We start from the raw sequence: 21,101 nt of genomic DNA on the forward strand, positions 1-21,101 counted from the left end.
TGTGGCCTTCTGTAGGCATCGTACTTGCTTCGGCTGTTGCTTGGCTGTTGACCAAGTTCGGGGCCATCTTCGTGCGAAATTCAAAATTCCATATTCGTGTTTCCATCTGGTGTCAATTTCGGGACAGTGTGACGCGGGCTTTTCACAGTTTCAAAGCGCCTGCTGTTCTTTCCCATGCACGTCTCCATTATGACCAAAGTGTTTTAAATGGCTAGTTAAATGATGTGGCGAACATGTAGCCAGGATCAACGTGTTGCCTGATTTCCCGAAAGTCATATAAAGGGCTGGTTTCTGTATTTCAGTGACTCACTTTCTCTCTTTCCGTCCGTTAGGCTCGAAATGTAAACACAGGAGAGCTGGCCGCCATCAAAGTCATCAAACTGGAACCGGGTGAGTTATCTCATCTTTCCTCAGATTCCTTTATCTCCCTTTTGGCTGCCATCTTCTCTTACCCCTTTTCCTAGTCTTCCTCAAATCTTCTTTAATTCCTCCCTGCAGTTCTCTCACCATCTTTTTCCTTAAGCTCCGTTTCATTCATCAGACCTGTTTTTCACTCAGCTGCTGCTTTGGTTTCCATTTTCCATTCCTACGTTAAGAAAGAAAATAAAGAAAGTGTTTCCCTCACACTGTTGCGAAATAATTAAGGTCTTTAATTGTGAAACTCAATGAAGGAAATTATGTTAAAACCCTCTCTGCTGCTTTCCATCCTATTACACTGACACACACACACACACACACACACACACACACACACACACACACACACACACACACACACACACACACACACACACACACACACACACACACACACACACACACACACACACACACACACTCTAATGAGGGACACGTCAATGAACAAACCCACTTATCCACTTTTCTGTTGCTTCGTGAATAATGATAACCATGTCAAGCATTAAGATAGCAGATTATCAGTATAATATAATGTGTGTGTTTTTTTTCTACACGTGTCATTCCAGGTGAGGACTTTGCTGTCGTCCAGCAGGAGATTATAATGATGAAAGACTGTAAGCACTCCAACATCGTAGCCTATTTTGGCAGTTATCTCCGGTAAGTGTGTGTGAATGTATTTGTGATATTTGATTAATAGATTATATATATTCATGACGTTAATGCCGGTTGTCGTAGCATATATTTGTCAAAGAGGGTCAAATATGGTGTGTGTGAGAAAGTAAAAGACTGATAAGTGTTGGGGAAAGATGTTCTTACACTGTGTTCTCTGTGTGCTCCAGGAGAGATAAGTTATGGATCAGTATGGAGTACTGTGGAGGAGGTTCCCTGCAGGATATCTATCATGGTAAGAACAACCAAACACACACATTTTGATTTGAGCTGTGCTGTTTTGATACCCTTTCTCACACTGTGATGTTAACTCATCCGTCTTTTTCCCCCCTTGTTTGCCTCCTGCAGTAACCGGGCCTCTGTCAGAGTCACAGATAGCCTACATGTCACGGGAGACCCTGCAGGTACAAATACACTACACTTTAATATGAGAGGGGGAATACACACAGGTTAGGTCTAATCGTTAATCGGCTGACCTGGAAATGCTTAAATATCTCTTTTTGTGAAATTATAAGACCGTAGACTTCAATACTATTAATAATGATGAAATGTTTGCTGCAGTGCTTCATGCTAGCACTAGCATTTATCTTGAGTAATAGTTGGCCTTTGCTGCATGTTTATAAAAGTGTCTTCCTTGTGCTTTTTAGAAAATTACTTTTTTACAATTTAAAAGATAAATGGTATTGTACATGTTCAAAATGAAAGGGGAATCACTCAAATCAAATCATAAATTAAACTAAAAGGATATTTGTAAGGGGAAAAAAAACGGGATTTATTTCCCAGCTGCATACTATGACAGAGGAAACACTGCAAAGTGTCACAGATAATGTCAGCGCTGCCAACTGTGAGTTGAGCCAATCTCCCAACATCTGCTTTTTATTGAACCACCAGTTTTTCCTGAGGAAAAATATCTATTTTGACAATAACGAAAAGCTATTTAGTTTTACCTAGCCCTGTTGTTATTTTGATCACATGACTGTTTCCTTTATTCTGCCACTGTCAATAACACCAGCTGCTGTGTGTTTGTGTTCACAGGGTTTATACTACCTACACAATAAAGGCAAAATGCACAGAGACATCAAGGTGAGTTTGGAGACAACTGTATGGAAATAAACGCATGCCAGCATGTTTGAATACTTAAGGCCTTTCCAAGTCACTTCTAACCTCCTGTTTGAGTATAAATCACTACGATGAATACAGCCTTAAAACCTGACTTTTTAATCAAACACTCTCAAATGTTCTCATAGGAATCAAAGCTGGGTTGTTGTAATACAGGGGTGTCAAACTCAAGACCCGGGGGCCAAATCCGGCCCGCCACTTAATTTGATGTGGCCCACAAGAGCTTGCAAAGCATGTCATCAGTTTATTATAAGGTCACATGCCGCTGTACAGGAGCACGTTGCCCATAAACTACATGTCCCACAATTCATCTGAAATTTGACATTGTTCTCAGAATTTGAATTTTATTTCTTCAAAATTTGCTTTTTTTTCTCAGAATTAGAAAATGTTACTTTTTTTTCAAAATGTCACGTTTCCCCCAAATTTCACTTTTTTTTTTCCTTCAGAATTTGGCTTTTCTTTTAAAATCATTTTTTGACATTCTCACTGAAGAGACTTGCAACTATTTGCCATAGACTTCTGCTTTCAGACGTAGTTAATTATGAAGTTATTACCCTATCAGATAATAATCCAATGCAGAGGCAATAATGTAATATCATTCATTTTATATTATATATTTGTATATGTATTTTTATATAGTCTTAAAGTTACAACCGGCCCTTTGAGTGCAACCATAATGCTGATGTGGTCCGCGATGAAATTGAGTTTGACACACCTGTTGTAATAGATTACTTTTTTTCACACTTCTCTTTCTGTGTTTTTTGTCCACCACATGGTTGTGAAGTATCTTTTATTTTAAGTCTTTCAAAGTTGTAAAGTCATTTACAAACTTCATGAACTAATTGAGTAAGGAGATGATGATTTAATGAGCCATTCGCAGTTTCACTGTACCGGCCGTGTGTACTTAGACTTGCATTTCAATGAGAGGTAAATAATGATAAATTAATTCAGGAAATAAAGCCAGCAGTCATTTAGTGATAATTGTTCAGCTGCTTATGTTTGTTCCAATGAAACTGATAATTGATTCATAGCTGCAGGCTGCATTGATCAGGGAAAAGGCACTTTGCAGCAAACCTTCACTGCTGCCTGCTCCTTTAACTGAAGTTAATTTGAATTGACTTGAAGTGTGAAATCTTTAGTTTGATGCTGATGTGTGGCATGTTTGTGTCTGGCAGGGAGCAAACATCCTCCTGACAGACAACGGCTACGTTAAGCTAGGTGAGTGGAACACGCAGAGATCTGCAATCACCTTCTGCTTCGAAAGACTGAACCTGAATGGCCTCTCTTACGGACTCGGTTTCCTTCTCTGTCTTTTTTCTGTCTCCCCCTTCATATCATCCTTTCTCTTTTTTATTCTTCTTCCTTCTTCCTCTCCCCCCTTTGTTCTCTTCTCGTCCTTTTTCTCTCCATAGCTGACTTTGGAGTATCGGCCCAGATCACAGCAACTCTCGCCAAGAGGAAGTCTTTCATTGGAACTCCATACTGGTTCGTTTTTTACTCTTCCATGTCCTTTGACATTGCATATGTTATGTATATTATACAACTTCTTACTGAATGAGGTCAAAAGGCAATCAGTTTGGGGAATGCGTTGGAATTCAATAAAGTCTCTTACGTCATGGGGTATGATGAAATGTGTCATCCAACAGGAATTTTCCACCATGCATTTTGTGCGTATCAGGTATCTATTGAGTCAGCTGATAAGTTTTAAGTGCATATCGAGTAGAACCACACTATTCTTACTTTAACAAAACCTCAACAACACATTTCATTAGTCCTGAAGGGGCTCCTACAGAATAAGGAACATTATAAAGTCAGAGGTTAACATCAGGGGTCACTGTGGGGCCCCTCAGGGCAGCAGCTAGAGAGAAAAGCTGTAGAAACCGTTGTTCATGTGTGTGGCTGTTTAATGAACCTGGTTTAATACATATTTTCCTCCTATTCTATCCCTTCTTTTTTGTCATGACCTCCCTCTGTCTCCCCTCTTCTGTCTCGCTCCATAGGATGGCTCCAGAGGTAGCAGCAGTCGAGAGGAAAGGAGGCTACAACCAGCTGTGTGATATCTGGGCTGTGGGCATTACGGCAATAGAGCTGGCCGAACTACAGCCCCCCATGTTTGACCTGCACCCCATGAGGTAGAGGAATTTGTGTGTGTGTGTGTGTGTGTGTGTGTGTGTGTGTGTGTGTGTGTGTGTGTGTGTGTGTGTGTGTGTGTGTGTGTGTGTGTGTGTGTGTGTGTGTGTGTGTGTGTGTGTGTGTGTGTGTGTGTGTGTGTGTGTGTGTGTGTGTGTGTGTGTGTGTGTGTGTGTGTGTGTGTGTGTGTGTGTGTGTGTGTGTGTGTGTGTGTGTGTGTGTGTGTGTGTGTGTGTGTGTGTGTGTGTGTGTGTGTGTGTGATGTGATGATGGCAGCGTGGAGACCTGCAGTCGATGGGAAACAATGTTATATTTAAAAAAGAAAGGGCCTTGTTTTAATGTGATATGGAAAGTGTAATTCTTCCTACACATTGTGATTGGAGTGAAGATATTCCATCACTTTTTATAATCCTAATAAGTCGTTAATTAAAATGTATCACTTCACGTTTTGTACGTTTTTATAATTCCCCAAATACAGAACCATCAAATCAATCATTAATTGTATTTATTACACCTCTTGTGAGACAAAAAGGCCGATATTGTAAATGCTTCTTGCTGATTAAATGCAACGAGTGTTTTATTATAAGTGCATGCTTTAAGGCTATTTCACGTTATGTGTCAGTACTGGTGTTTAATTCCTCTCTTCTTTTCTGCAGGGCTCTCTTCTTAATGACCAAGAGTAATTTCCAGCCTCCTAAGTTGAAAGATAAATTGAAATGGTAAGAGACCCCCTTCTTCACTACCTTCATCCATTGAGATATGATTAAGATGCAATGCTGCCATGCGAAGGTTTCACAGTTTGATCAAACATCTGCCCTGCTTGTCACAAGACCAACATATTAACCCCTACTCTTTCCCTCTCTCTCCAGGACAAATAACTTCCACCATTTTTGCAAACTAGCCCTCACCAAGAACACCAAGAAGAGGCCCACAGCTGAGAAGCTGCTGCAGGTGAGAAAACACCACGTTTACACTTCTTTAAAACAAACAGATGACTCTAAATAGAGTAGCCCATCCTAACTTTACTGGTATTTATGGATACACTCTGCAGGTTACACTATTTCAACAACAAAGCTTATTCAGTCAGACAACTCACGTAGAAGCAGCATATAGTTGAAGTTTGGCATCTAGGCTCGGGCCTCATCACTCCACAGATGTACAAAGAACATTGAGTGATGATTAGATAACTATCCCCCGAGCCTACAGGTGGAAGCTGGGGTGGAAGCTGGGGTGGAAGCTGGGTGGAAGCTGGGGTTGAAGCTGGGGTGAAAGCTGGGTGGAAGCTGGGGTGGAAAGTGGGGTGGAAAGTGGGGTGGAAGCTGGGTGGAAGCTGGGTGGAAGCTGGGGTGGAAAGTGGGGTGGAAAGTGGGGTGGAAGCTGGGTGGAAGCTGGGGTGGAAAGTGGGGTGGAAAGTGGGGTGGAAAGTGGGGTGGAAGCTGGGTGGAAGCTGGGGTGGACGCTGGGTGGACGCTGGGGTGGAAGCTGGGGTGGAAGCTGGGGTGGAAGCTGGGGTGGAAGCTGGGGTGGAAGCTGGGGTGGAAGCTGGGTGGAAGCTGGGTGGAAGCTGGGGTGGAAGCTGGGGTAGAAACTGGGGTAGAAGCTGGGGTGGAAGCTGGGGTGGAAGCTGGGTGGAAGCTGGGGTGGAAACTGGGGTAGAAACTGGGGTAGAAACTGGGGTGGAAGCTGGGGTGGAAGTTGGGTGGAAGCTGGGGTGGTGGTGGGGCAGGCGAGCAGCAGCAACGTGAACACAGCAGTGGCAGCAGCAGCATAGCGAGGCAGAGGCAGGAAGACCCGGCAGCCTAAATAGAGCGGCATGTTGTTTGGTTGGTTGTAAGAGGGACGAGGCGCGCCACGTGTTAATGTGTGATTGGTGCTCGAGTTGACTGCCTGAACTAGCTCTCAGGCTTCGCCCCATATATGCTTTTATAAGTATGTCAACTTTCAAAATCATGACATTTTACAGAGGTACATTATATGTAAAATACAGGCGAACCACATTCCCAGATCATACGATACGATACGATAATACTTTATTGGTCAGATCAAGTCTGAAATTTGACTTGCGTCACAGCAGCTCCATGTCCAACATCAACAGACAAATATCCAGACACAATACATGAAACACAAACAACAAACATTTAACATAACAGCACAATCAGGGAGAGAAAACATGCTCAAAGAGCCTTCAGCGTGCATCTGATCTGGGATTTATCTCTGTGTTTACTGTGAGGATTGACTGGTGCACAAAGGAGTGCTTCAGTCTGACTTTATTGATCAGATAGCGAATGCTTCAGTTAGTAAATTAATTGTTGTGTAATATATAAAATGGGTCGACTCAAACGTAAACAAAAGTCAGGCAAACAATCCGCTTGTGATAATATTTGAACAAGAGGTGTCGGCTGCTAAATTCATTCTCACTATTGCCACAGCTGTTACTTATCTATTACATGACAAGCCAATAGATTGAATGTTAATCTAGTGTATGATAGTTTTGACGTGCAACCATTTTAGTCATTTGTCAAGCAACACACCAAACATCTGTCACAGCGTCGTACACCAGGACATTTGAAATCCTCAGTTTTGTTTAGGTATTAGTCAGACAAGAAAAGAGCCATTTTAACACATCCCTCCCTCTCCTTTGTCCTCCAGCACCCCTTTGTGTCCCAGCCTCTCAGCAGGACGCTGGCCATAGAGCTGCTGGACAAATCCAACAACCCCGACCACAGCACCTTCAACGACTTTGACGACGATGACCCTGAACCAGAGGTAACCTTTGACCTTCTCGAGTTGCAGTCAGGGCAACTAAACAGTGATTTATGTTTTTACTGGATTCCGCTTATTTTTTTATTATTATTATTTATTTTTTCCATTAAATTCCTTCTTCATCCACCACCATTTATTCCCCTCCCCACAACCTCAGTCTCCCTTTTCCCCGGCACATGTGACTCATCTTTCTGCTCTTTGTCCTCCCCCCTACCCCCTCACCCCCTCTTTCCTTTCCTTCTTTGCACTCTTTTTATCTTCTGCTCTTCTACTTCCTCTTTCCTCCTCTCTTCCTCCTTGTAGCACTTCTCCTTTCTCTCTCTACCTTTCTCTCCTCCTTCTTTCTCCCTTCCTTTCTTTCTCCTCTCTTCTTGTCTCCATCCCCCCATCTTCTACCTCCTCCTCAGTTTAAGTACAGGGGTCATTTCCTACCCATAAGCCCCGGTGCTCGACGTGCACCTCGCTTTGCGGCGCGCAGGAAGGTACCAGTTTGGGCTGCGGTGTCTGCAGTGATGTCATTCTAACACAAACGATGCTGTCAGATGTGTTTGTCTCTCTCTCTCGGAGGAGGAGGAGGAGGACCACAGGACTGAATGAATAGAAAGTAGATTTCCATTCAGTGCAGTGTCTGTTGGTGCTGTCATGGAAACTGGCATTGGCATGTCATTTATCTGAAGGCTGATGGATTGCCAGTGACGTGATTGGCTCAACATGCCATAGAGCACTTTTGTTCAGGATTTTCTTTTTCATCAGACGTTGTTGATTAAAAGTATATTATCTTTGATTTAAACGTATTATTATTATCACAGTCCATTTTCATAGACAGCCACATAGATGTACTTTTGGCTTTGTGATAAACACATGGCCATTGATTTAAGTATGAATGTAGAAGTAGCAATGACAACTAAATTAACCTTAGGAGAAAGAAATAAGATTTTGGCTCGACTAAATGACTAAAATCTTATTATCTATAGAAAACAAATGATTAAAAAAGTCAACATTGTTCATTAACTTAAAGGTAGGGTAGGTAATTTTGGAGAAACCAGCTCGAGTGCGCTAGAATTTGAAAATACACACCCGGAACCAATCTGCCACATCCTTACAGAGCCCCTCCTCCAACACACACGAACGCGCACATGACCAATGAGGGCACGAGATAAGTTTGTACACAGATGGAAGGCTGACAGGCAGGTAGGCCATCCAGTTACTTTAGTCGGGCCGGCTCAGATGATTGGTCGTGCTTTTTACAGCGCCACGGCTTCCACAGATGACATTTTTAAGATATTCATTGCTATCGGGATGTTAAGAGCATTCCATGGAATATAACAAAAAGTGTATCTCGAGTCGGTTTCTCAAACTTACCTACCCCACCTTTAAGTACAGTGGTTTCAATCTCCTTAGCGTACTCATCTTACTTACTTAGTATTGACAACAAACAAACTATGCTCACTTCCATGACACCATTATTGCCGTCTTGTCCAAACTCCAGCAGATCACTTATTATCACTTCCTTTCATTCTTTTTCTGTGGTTTAAAGAAATGTCTAGATTCGTGAATCTGGCTACCATAGTGTGACCACTTCTCTCTCTTCGGCATATTGCATCAAACCAAGGTGCAAACAATTAGTGTTGGCATTTCCCCACTTCTAGAGAGGTAGGATTTCTCTCATGACTTTTGTTGTTAGGGAAAACATTTGAACATCAGTAATACGGTGAAGGTTACCCATCTGTAACTCAAATCATCTTTAAATTGACTTTAAGGAATATTTATGCAGCTCTGTATAAATCAAAATATATTATTTATTATACTTTAAGATACAATAACATTTTGAAAACGTAGAGGAGTACCGAAATATGTCCGGTATGGTAGCCATCTTCATCAATCTTTGCCATTACAGGTAGGGATGTCCCGATCACCTTTTTTTGCTCCCGATCCGATTCCGATCATTTGATTTTGACAATTTGCCGATACTGATTTTTCCCGATCTGATCTTTATGCAATGCATTAAGAGAAAAAAAAGAAAAAAAGCATTCAAGTTGTCCCTTAAGGTTATTTTTTTATTTAAATTGGATATTCTATCCAACATGGATATAGCTTCTTTCTTTCACAGCAGCATTGGATCAGTTCAGTTGTGCAGCATTGGATCAAAACAAAATAAAGCTTATCAGTACTCGTTAGCTTACTGCTACAATTAGACACTGCACCCTGCACACTCTGTTGCCAGATTTGAGAGAAATAAGCAACCAGGTCTATGAAAACAAGCCCCAAAGAAGCAACACATACATGATGATGTGTAATTTGAAACCAAAACTAAGGCCTCAGGATGACTTTAATACTTGAACATGGCCTTTTTAGTTTTGTAAAATTGAATACAAAATTAAAAAAAAAAAGTATTTACATTTTTTTTTTTTTAAACCCGATCCCCAAATTTTTTCTCCCGATTCCGATCTTTTGAAAATCACGTGATCGGCTCCGATCCCCGATCAAGTGATCGGATCGGGACATCTCTAATTACAGGTACTACTAACCATGAGTTGTTTGTTATGAAGTTGAACTTGATTACGCCGATAAGAGTTGGTTTTAAATGGACACGTCTATAAGTGGATCTGTGCTACAAACTGTTGGCTTTGAAAGATGCGTTTTTGCCTTGGTTTGTCTTTCCCCGGTGCTTTACAGGCATGGTTTGAGGTTGCTGTGTTTTTCTGTGTTCTACAAGACAAGTATAAATCCTAAGATGAAATACTGAAAGTGGAGCCAGTAAAGTTGAAATACACTTGAGATCCAGTTACCCTGTTGTCAGTGCATATTGTGTGATGCCAAGTCTGTTGTCAGCTGTTTCCCACATGGGTCTGCAACATTAAAACATGAATCAATGTGCTGCATTGCAGTCACACTCAGAATATCCTCGAGCATAATAAGATGAAAAGCGTTTCATACCGGGACTCGTGAGAATAGATTCTAAAAGAAATGTTGTTGCCAGGGAAGTTTTGTGTTTTCCGTTGGTTGCGTTGCTATGTTTTGGTTGTCTGGTTGCAGTGTGCGGCTGGCTTTTATTTTGCTGTGCCATCAAATCCCACCCACAGGAAATAGCTGAAGGATTATTGTTATTTTTAAAAGCCTATTGTAATCTTCTCAAGTGCCGTTTGAACTACTACACTGTGTATATCCTTTGAACAGCTATTTACTGTGTGTGTGTCTTTCTCTTTCCTGATAGTCCCCGGTCTCTGTTCCTCATCGTATTCGCTCCATCAGCAGGAGCACCAGGGAGGGAAAGACGCTGTCAGAGATAAACTGTGAGTTCACACACAAGTTCACAACAACAACAACAACGAATGCATTTTGAGTCAGAAAACAGATAACCTGAACCTTCTGACTTTCTTCATAAACAGAGAAGCTCATGATGTTCCCCTCTGTTTCTTCCCCATACTCTGTGTCTTACTTTTTCGTTCTCAGTTGGCCAAGTTAAGTTCGATCCTCCACTGAGAAAGGAGACAGAACCTCATCATGAACCGGTGAGTTTTTACCTGTGGCATATGTGTGTAAGTGTGTGTGTGTGGGAGTGGGAGAGTGAGCGTATGTCCGTGTGGTTGTCAACACCAGTACCAGCATGGCTGACCCTCACCTACTCACAGGAAGCACCCTATGTTGTTGTCAGTCTGTGTCAAACTAAACATGAAGCCCATCCACATAGTTCCCCCCTGGTAGTCACACACTTGAAGCGATTTTAGGTAGGGATGTCCCGATAAATCTTATTGTAGGTGAGAATGAAAGCAGTTCGATAGAGATCAGAGTGTATGGGCGGTTTTAGGGTTCAGGCGAGCCGCTTAGATACAATAAAAACATAGAAGCAGTTATCCTATAGTTTGAAAAGCTCCAATTGAGGTGTGACAGGCCTCCGATGAGAATGCTTTCCTGTGGACGTCCAAATCAGAGGAGACTCTTGCATATCCCAGAGCATCAGGGATAATGTGTCCCACATGGACTGAAGAGCCTCCGGATCCACCTGTTAGTGCTGGCTGACGTGGCTGGAAAAACATCTGCCGCCACCATGAACCTCTCCAGCCCAGTGGTGACAGCCAGGCAGTCTTAGACATGGAAACAACAAGGACTGTGAAGCACTGCTTATATTAGCCATCTTGCTCTGGAGTCTCCTTATTCACAAGCATAGGCAGAGATGTATCCTTTCTGTTTGTTAGAGTGAAAATGTATATTATGGCTTAAAACAATGTGTTACATTATAAAGTGTTGGTTGTAAAATGTGTACTGTTTGAGCTATAGTTCATTGCTAAGTTTATTTTCGAGTAACTCAAGCTGTTTCTGTTTTTGCCCATCACTTTTAGAGCTACTGAGTGTTTGCTTGTGGTGAAGGGTTCACAGTCACGTTATGTTAAAGTCCTCCGTTCCCTCACTCCCTCTCACTTTTTCTGTCCGTCCTTTGCACTTGCACTCTTTCCACCAACTCCACTTTCCTCTACCTTTTCAAGTCTTTTGAGAAATACCTAATCCTGAGTCTATCCATCGATTCATCTTATGAGACATAGTCCCCAGTGTAGTTCTTTGTAACGTTAGTTAGGGCTGCTCGATTATGGCAAAAATCATAATCTCGATTATTTGGGTCAATAACTGATATCACGATTATTAAAATGTACTTTGAAAACATAAATGTATTGAAAAAAACAACATTTGAACAGTATGTTTTTAACAGTTTATTACCCTGAACTTTATGTATAATTCAACAGAAAAACCCCCAAAAGAAAATTGTATTTAAAAAAAAAAAAAAAAAAAAAAAAGTAATAATAAAAAAATAATCGTTTTATTTCGTTTACGTAATCGTTGCAAGCCATAATCGTAATTGCGATTTAAAATATGATTTTAATTGAGCAGCCCGAACGTTAATCCACATTCATCCATTGGCCCCTTTGCTTCAAAGTAACATAATATCACGGCTCGTCCTCCACAAGATCTGTCCATTCAGGATGACGGTGCTATATATAGCATTTTCGAATCAATAAATCATTAGCACATTCATATTGTTATATATTATTGATGATGTAGATACTGGCAGCATTTTGATGCTCAAAGGAGTCAATGGCTGGAGTTATTCTCGGCATGTTTTTCTTTGAAATCAGGGTTTCTGCGGACACTTAAAATGCCATAAAAGGAATTGTATTCATTCCTCAGTACATGTTACTATTTAAATCTGTAAAATTAGTATTAAAATTATTTAAATGAATCTTTCAAAAGTCTTTAAAACTCTTATAAAAAGGACCTTGGATGTTATGATCTGCATTTCCCCCCAAATTGCAATATACAATCTTTGTTAACATCTTTTTTTTATTATTATTTACCTCAAAATCATGCTGACCTCAGTCTCAGAGGAAATGTGCAGACAATTGGTTTCAAATGGAATTCATTTGATTAAAGAGGCATTGGAGAGTCTTGAATCTAACTTGCCTTCAGCTTGGCACTGCTAACCAAAAACAAACATTCCCACAACAACACCAGGAACCAGTATTAAGATAGCATCATGTCTTAATTAAAAGAATTACTACTGGAATAAGACAGATGTTTCCAATTGTCTTTATATAAGCACCAAGTAGTTAGGGCTGCTCGATTGTGGCAAAAATCATAATCTCGATTATTTGGGTCAATAATTGTAAATGCGATTATTCATTGACTTTGAAAACATCAATTTATTGGAGAAAGAACAGTATGTTTTAACAGTTGATTACCCTGAATGTATAATTCAACTGAAAACCCCCCCCAAAAAAAAAAGTAATAATAAAAAAATAATCGTTTTACTTCGATTACGTTGTTTTCGTAATCGTTGCAAGCCATAGTCGTAATCGCGATTAAACTACGATTAATTGAGCAGCCCTACAGGTCGCACCAATTATATATCACATTTATTAATGTCTCTCCTCCCCAGTTTTGCATCTACACCAGTTCCTTCCCTCCCTTGACCTATACCCCTCTTCCTCTCAGATTAATAATCCAGTATCTTCCTCCTCCTCCTCATCCTCTTCCTCTCTCTCGCTGATCCACGGACTTCAAAGCCCATTTTGGCCCTAATCCATTTCTCATCCACCATCGTCTCTCGTGTATCTGTGTCTCGTCGGCCCTTGCCTCCATCAGTCCAGGTTAATGTATTAACTGAGGTCTCTCTCGCTCTGTCTTGCTGACCAGTGTGAATCTGAGCCCTATCTGGACTGTGTTGAGGAGCTCTACTATACCGCGAGATCTAATCTGGTAGTACTCTTTCTATCCGTCCCTCTCTCCTTCGGCCTCTCTCTCTGCTCCTACATTAGTTCTTTATTCTTTTACTTCCTCTCTTTTTTAACCTTATACCTTATTTCCCTCTCCATATTTCTCTTTGTCATTGATAATCTGTTTCTGAAGGGAAAGTCCTCATCCTTCCCTTTGGTTCTCTCGCTTTTTAAGCTGTCTCTTGTGAATTTATTTATTTTATTTATCTTCTAGATTGCTGATTCTTTTTGGCTGCTCCATGTCCAACATTTTCTTGCATCTATTCTGGTCCGTCCGTCTGTCACTGTTCATTTTATTCTTCTTGCTTCCAGCCTTGGCTGTTGCCTCACTAACTGGTGTTGTAGTTGTCATGGTGATTAGAGTCCGTAGTGGTGCTGTTGTTGTTGTTGTTGTTGTTCTTTTAGTTTTCTTTACATATATGAAGTTCACATATTCACACAAACATTTCAATCATCCGACCAAATTCTAATTGAAAAAAAATCTCACACACACACACACACACACACACACACACACACACACTGGCATTCCTACTTAAAAAAGGTTAATCAGTTGTATTTCAAATGAATTAGAAACACTCAACTGTTCAACCTTTCCTTTCTTCTACCTGATATTTCTTTATATTTCTCTCTGCAGAAGGTTTCTCTTTTCCTACATTTCTGCTTACATGTTGACTAACCTCTTGCGTCTTGTAGTTGAGCGGAGCCATGAGGCCCTGTGTGTGTGTGTGTGTGTGTGTGTGTGTGTGTGTGTGTGTGTGTGTGTGTGTGTGTGTGTGTGTGTGTGTGTGTGTGTGTGTGTGTGTGTGTGTGTGTGTGTGTGTGTGTGTGTGTGTGTGTGTGTGTGTGTGTGTGTGTGTGTGTGTGTGTGTGTGTGTGTGTGTGTGTGTGTGTGTGTGTGTGTGTGTGTGTGTGTGTGTGTGTGTGTGTGTGTGTGTGTGTGTGTGTGTGTGTGTGTGTTTCCCTCTGCATGCTTGTCATGTTGTGTCATTATCTTTACAAATGTTGTCATGACTCAATGCTGATTCACATTGTGTCTTCATGTACTAGATGTAGGCTGAGCAAGCCCCTGCTGCTTACTTCCAGGGAGAACTTGCTGCTTTACTGGAGATATTATTATTCCTATCATCCACCCCAGTAATTCAACTATTGAACAATGTTTCAGTAGAGTCACTATTTTTATTTCATTGTTATGGTGGCACTTAGCCAACATCTTAAGCCCTGTTTATGTCCCTGGAGAAATTAAAAACAGTAGATGCTTCAATGGGCTACTTATGAATTATTATGCCACAGTTGTAATGTAATTTGTTTTTCTTTAAGGACTTGCAGTTGGAGTACGGACACGATTCACCAAGTCTTCTGGGAGGAAACAAGTAAGTGTCGTGTTCACTGACTGTCTTTTTTATGATATATATTTCTTTCTCTTTTCTCCTCTACCTTAATCTCTTTATCCCCCCGTTAGTCCATAACCGTGGGGGAGGTTGTGGACTAACAGGGAGAGACAGAATATGAGATTTCTGTGGGCTGTAGGTTTGATGATTTATTTATAATTGCAGCTCGAGGGATGTTCAAGTGCTGTTTTTAGCTTTCTGCTTTCAAGTGTGCTTTGTAAGCAAAATGCTCACCTTTATTCAGATCAGGGAAACTATTTTGAAAGTACTTAACTTAGATTTTTAACTCTTTGTTTTCTGTCATTTATCCATATTTTCACTCATGCTTTTCTCTCCACTTGTCCCTCAATTAGGAGTCTTCTTAAATCTGTGGAGGAGGAGCTTCATCAGAGGTGAGTCAGACCTCTCTTTATATCCTGATTCACTCGGGGCCTCTTGATTCGCCGGTGCTCTAACCACGCCCACCCATCGGCCAATCATTGTTAACATCAGGACTAATCGGGCCAATCACACGCAACTAACCTTGTAATGACTTCAGGCTGTCACTGCTCTCAGCATTTTGGATTCTTCTGGGTTTTATTTTCCCTCTGCGGCTTGCTTCATGCTTTGATGTCATCAGGAGAAGGCTGTGCTTCATAGGAGCTTCCTGCAGAGCATGGCTGACACACACACAAAGACACACGTACACACACACACACAAATGTGAGTGTTTATACAGTTTCCCAGCCAAAACTCCAGTGGGTGTCTTTAGCAATTAGGCAAGTGTGTGTATCTCTTACCTCAAAACGATGATAATTACCGTGCTTTGCTATCTGTTATTATGAGACAATCTGATACGTCAAATGTGCTGCAAATTGTGTAAAAGCAAGGTCTGCTGAATCAATGTTGTTATTATATTATATTTTGTAAGGCTGTTTGGCAAGACACCTAAAATGTAGTTGTTTTTTATAACTACATAAAAAGGGTTTGGTCCCTTATTTCTCCTTTAGTGGACAGCGGTAGAAGTATTACTAGTAGAGGAGATAACCGTGATGTTGCTTTAGTCTTTTAGGTTATATAATTATTACATCCCACAAAATGTCGGTCATTATTTGACTGACCTAGGTAGAATAAAGTTAAGAGTTAAAGCTTCCTCTAGTGCAGGGGTTCCCAAACTTTTCAGCCCGCGACCCCCAAAATAACAGTGCCAGTGACTGGCGACCCCCTAGTGCTAGTGAATTAATTTCAGAAAAAAAAAAAAAAAAGTTTGAGAAACACTGCGCTAGTGGATTGTCAAATAAAAAAATGTCTATGCAAACGTTATTGTTAATAATAATAAAAAATAAAAAAAATAGTAAAAAAATTAATCCATTTTTTTTTTTATAATTTTTTTTTTTTTTTTTTCACTTTTATTTTGTAATCATCTCGCGACCCCCACTTTTGGAACCCCTGTTCTAGTGTATAGAAGTGCCTGGTCTGGTAGTGGAAATCAGAAATAACTCCCAAGGGGGAAAAGCAAGTGTCTGACCGTGGCTTTTTCATAGTTTCAGGTTTTAAATGGTATTATACGAGAAAAGTATTAGTATACAGAATAAGGCATAGACTCAATCGTGAAAAGTAGGTGTCTTACTAAAACATTGTTAAATATTATCTCTAATCAGAAAATCAGTATGTCTTCAAAATAAGCCACTTTCATATTCAAATATCTGAGATTTGATTGGTTACATTGAAATGAATTGACTGATGAGAGGATACGTGTATTGTGTGGAGGGCGTGTGTAGATCTGTAAAGACTGGAAAGATTTAAACCCAGTTGTGTTCTGTTTGGATCTGTTCAGTCCTTTCAGATCTGCGAGGGTTAGAGGTAGTTTGTGGATGAAGCTTCACTCAGATCTCCCTCCCCTGTCCCCTCTTCCTCTATCCTCCTCTTCCTCCTCCTCCTGTTGTCATCCTACCTCCTTTGCTTGCTCCCTTAATCTCTGCCTCTATCCTCTATTTCTGTTCTCTTCCTCCCACCTCCTCCCTTCTCCTCTCTTACCCACCCTCCTCCTATCTTCACCTCCTCTCCCAGGGGCCATGTGGCACACTTAGGGGATGATGATGAGGATGATGATGATGTTGCAGATGATGATGAAACTCACACTCAGTAAGTTGTCCCCCCCCAGTCGTAGCACTAGAAGCCTCTCTCTCCTCGTCTCTTCAACCCTCTTTCTTCCCCCATCCTTTCCCCTGTCTTTACAAAGAGGAAAGGGTGAGGAAGACGAGGAGGAAGGCTTCTTGTCTTTCCCACAGTTTCATCAACGTATTTCTATGCAGCACACCCCACCATCTCGCCACATATGCCACCTGTGTTTGTGTGTGTTTACAGCCTGTGCCATTACCGCTGTCTTGTGTGACGTTTAATAGCTTTACTAACAGTAACCCTAACCCTTAAACTCACCTGGAGGCTTAATACAGAACGTTTTTATTTGTTTAGTTACATTTTAAATCCATAGATGCACAGGGAAAGTGGATAACTTCAGCCATAGGTATTGCAAAACACCACAGAAATTAAAGCTAGGTGCTAAACCAGACACACGTGAAAATCTTGGTGTATTTTCGGTGCTTAGATCATCGTGACCTTGACATCTTATTCGCTGTTGTCTTGTTTTGTTCTCCACTTGCATCGCCATCTGTGTGCCTCCCTGCTGAGTTTGTGCATGTGTGTGTGGGAATTCAGGCTCTCTTCCTGCCTTTTATAAAACGGTGTGTTTGGCGTCCGGCCTCATCCCTCATTGTGTAAAAGCCAAATCTCTGTGGAGGGCTGGAACATTGTTTCTAGTTATGTATTCTCCCCTGCAGTCCGAAAGGCCTCAGCACTCAGCGCACACACGGTACAACATGCATACATAGAAACAACTGTAATTCCTTAATGGACTGCGATCAATCGTAGTGTACAGTGAAATCAAAGTAATGGTTCCTGGCGATTAACGGGATCGTTTTTACGTCTGTGTGGTTCTTTATAGAAAGAAACATTTTAAGTGATTGGTTAGGGCGCTTCACAGTTCAAACTGATAAAACGAAATGTGGAAAATCTGCTAAGCATGAAGATTTAAATGTTAAAAGTCAAACACTTTGATATTGTGAGGACCTTTTTCGGAGCATAACTTCAGTGAGCTAAAAGCTGTAGGTGATTTAAAGCTCCCGTGTCATGCTTCTCCGGTTATTACCCGTCCCCTTGTGTGTTATGAAGGTTTTTATGCATGTAAACGGTCTGCAGAGTCAAAACCCTCAAAGTACACCCTGTAGCGAGTAAAACTCTAACACAGAAAATACCTCCCCAAAACGCCTCGTTGGAGATACGTCACTGTCCATTGATTCTTCCGGGTAACTCATGATGTCATGCGTTACCCGGAACCAAATGGACCAATCCGTGGAGCCGTTACGTTACGTCTGCGGAGCCGTTACGTTAAGCCCCCGCTGATTGGTCCAAATTGACCAATCCACGGACTTCCTCACACACACACACAGTGCAGGCAGCTCTGCTGATCTCTCCTCCCTGGCTGCAGGCTGATAACAGACAGTTGGGATTGCGGCGAAATTCTCTCTGCAGACCCATTCTCTCTGCAGACCCATTCTCTCTGCAGACCCATTCTCACAGCGTTTATCAACCTTTTTCTTACTCAATATCAAGCCACACTTATTGTTTTTATTTCGGCTGTGATTTTGTGTGTGCTCAGGGTGACTGTGTTTCGCTGTGTATCACTAAACAAGGAAACCACACCTCCACGGAGCTCAGCGCGATTCACAACGTCCCGACCAATCAGAGCACACTGTGCTCACAGGGAGGGTGGGGGCTGGAGCTACTGGAGCTACAACGAGCCGTTAAAGGCAGAGAGTGAAATTCAGTGAATACACGTAGTTTACAGAGATGCTGTGTGAGAAACCAAAGTGAGTTTGGAAAATTGCACAATATAAATCTATTCTAGTAGACCTCAACAATGGAGTTATGATCAGTGGAAATGGCCATGACATGGGACCTTTAAACAAATGTACACAGGGAAACAGTTGCTTAGTAGCTCTTAAATAATTGAAGAAATAGCTAATTGTAGCAGTATACTTTCTTCGTCAGTGTAGGGTCAGATTGTTACAACTCAACGCCTCTTCTCTTTTGGATGCTTTTTTTGCCGACTTACTCTCGTTCCTTCCACCATTTAATGTTTTCCTTAGCACCCATACATGATTTCCTAACAGCAGTTCTGTGCCATTTGCCCCCCAGCACCATGCAACATTTCCCAATACAGTGTTCTCATTCTACCCTTAACAAACCCATAGCTGGAGCATTGCATCATAGCTGTTTTGTTTTGTCAGTTACCGATAAAGTTAACATTAAGGGGGTATTAAGCCGTATATCTGTTGACCCCCATTCATCTGGATCGCTGTGACTTATTGCTATTGGTGTTCCTGTATTATCATCACTGTGATTGGCCCCTAGTGTTTGTCTTTTAGAATTTGAGAGCTCATATTGGGTATTTCTCTGTCAGACATTAACAAATCAAGACAGTGTACAAGCCAAATGAATAAAGTCTCTGGGAATATAGTGCTTCTCTGCAGTCAAAATGATTATTTTGGTAACAAAAAGTTAGCACTATTTAGAGATTGGTTTAATTTCAAGTATATGGGAGGCGTGTGGTGCAGTGTGTTGGTGTTCGGATCAGGGGGGTCACAGGTTCAAACCCCACTGCAGTCAGCATGTCGTTGTGTCCCTGAGACACTTCACCCCAAATTGCTCCTGTGGGGATTGTCCACAGTATTGAGTATGTAAGTATGTAAGCGTCAAACAAGTGACATGTAATGTAATGTAATGATATATGAATGGTATGAGGTAAATTAGGAAACTGGCTTTAATGATCTAATCACTTTTTCAGTATCAGCGCTGCTATTCTCAGAGACTTTACACATGCTGCCCCTGTAGTTGTTCCTCGTGATCTCTAACGTGCTAGTCTAACTTTATAGTATTTTTAACCCTTAAAAGTAGTGATCTTGCCTCACTGTCAAACAACAGTTGGGATATGATTATACTTGTCATTTCAGGGTTTCTTTAATGGCTGATCACTACACATTTAATTCATTCTGGATTCACAAACATTGTCTTGATCTTTTTTTTTTTACTACACTTTTTGTTTCGGTATGGGATCCACCAAAAAAACAATTATATTGCATTCTAAATCGTGTGGTCTTTTAAAAACTAAAATGACAAGTGAAATCATAAGCTCTGTGGTGAAAACTGTATATACTGTATTGTTTCCATTTTGACTCTGGTTATTAAGAAAATTGCAGTTTTTAGGCTGCTTCTTATGTTTTGTTAAGCAGAATCTTACATTTTCTCCTACCATTTCAGTAAATCGAGCACGATCATGAGGCCAAAGGTCCCGCCTCCCCTTCCTCCCAAGGTATGAACAATGTATTTGAAAGTCTTAGTTTAGTCCTATTTTGCCACATGCATAGAGTGCTGCAGGGATGACATATTTTTGTAGGTATCTTGGGAAAACGAACCTGATAAATGCACGTTTTGTTCAGCCGGATAATCTCCACATGTCTACCCTACTTTTATCATTTTCTAATCACAAATCCATCAATTTTGATTTATGATTAAACAATTATAAAAGTAGGGTAGACATGTGGAGATTATCCGGCTGAACAAAACGTGCATTTATCGAACAGGTTCGTTTTCCACAGATTTTATTTTTTACAATATTCCAAAATCCTATGGAGAAATCCCATTGCTTTTTTATCGAGGGAACCCATGCGCAGCTTACTTCCGAGTCGGCCTACAGAAATACGTCATCACTGCACTACTATGTTTACTGTCTTTGAAAAGAGAGGTGTATTGTTTCGATTTATGAAATATAACTTTTTGTCCTTATCTGTTATTCCCCTCAGCCCAAGTCGCTCTGCTCGTCCCAACAACCCCAGCAGCTACAACACAAACTTGACGATAGCCAATCACACAGCGAGGATGACGGGGGAGGGACCATCAAACGCTGCCCGGTCCCCGACACGGCGAGTCCCGCTAAACCCGCCTCCAACGTCCCCCCGAGACCCCCGCCCCCGAAGCTGCCGCCCCACCGCCGCAGTAGCCTAGGTAACGAGAGCCCGAAGCACTCGGACGCCGAAAACTCTGCCCCAGAGGATGATGGGAGCTTTAGACATTTCTGGGAGTGGCTCCACACGCCTCACACTGATGAGGAGCTGGAGGAGGCGTGGGAGGTGCTGAAGGAGGTGAAAGAGGAGCAGGATAAAGAGGAGGAAAAGGAAGAGAGTAAGAGCAGCCACTTGGTAGATTGGTAGTTCCCAAAGACCCTGTCGTCCCCCTTCGATTGGTTGTG

The 21,101-nt window shown here is 41.4% G+C and overlaps 1 protein-coding gene across 10 annotated transcripts; it reads left to right on the forward strand.

The window, feature by feature from the left end:
• Positions 1 to 296: 296 nt before the first annotated feature.
• LOC307027756 (mitogen-activated protein kinase kinase kinase kinase 3-like) lies at positions 297 to 21,095 on the forward strand. 10 transcript variants are annotated; one of them, XM_079696066.1, is made up of 20 exons: positions 297 to 390; positions 984 to 1,074; positions 1,257 to 1,321; positions 1,435 to 1,490; positions 2,122 to 2,169; positions 3,381 to 3,423; positions 3,618 to 3,690; positions 4,206 to 4,337; positions 4,992 to 5,054; positions 5,205 to 5,286; positions 6,985 to 7,101; positions 7,506 to 7,580; positions 10,313 to 10,391; positions 10,552 to 10,610; positions 13,285 to 13,347; positions 14,685 to 14,737; positions 15,109 to 15,147; positions 16,805 to 16,879; positions 20,114 to 20,165; positions 20,656 to 21,095. In XM_079696066.1, exons 2-20 carry the CDS (start codon positions 1,019 to 1,021, stop codon positions 21,061 to 21,063), a joined length of 1,638 nt encoding a protein of 545 aa, XP_079552192.1. In that variant the 5' UTR covers positions 297 to 390; positions 984 to 1,018; the 3' UTR covers positions 21,064 to 21,095. The 10 variants fall into 10 exon arrangements, with proteins under 10 accessions (XP_079552192.1, XP_079552194.1, XP_079552198.1 ...); XM_079696068.1 differs by having other exon boundaries at positions 14,694 to 14,737; XM_079696072.1 differs by lacking the exon at positions 16,805 to 16,879.
• Positions 21,096 to 21,101: the final 6 nt, after the last annotated feature.

Source organism: Notothenia rossii, assembly GCF_949606895.1.
Source record: "Notothenia rossii genome assembly, contig: scaffold_425, whole genome shotgun sequence".
Lineage (NCBI taxonomy): Eukaryota > Metazoa > Chordata > Actinopteri > Perciformes > Nototheniidae > Notothenia > Notothenia rossii.

Coding starts and splice junctions, on each gene's coding strand:
- LOC307027756 (XM_079696066.1), top strand. CDS start 1,019: ATGATGAAAGACTGTAAGCACTCCAACATCGTAGCCTATTTTGGCAGT. Junction 1,322..1,434: donor CCTGCAGGATATCTATCATG/GTAAGAACAACC, acceptor TGCCTCCTGCAG/TAACCGGGCCTCTGTCAGAG. Junction 10,611..13,284: donor CAGAACCTCATCATGAACCG/GTGAGTTTTTAC, acceptor CTTGCTGACCAG/TGTGAATCTGAGCCCTATCT.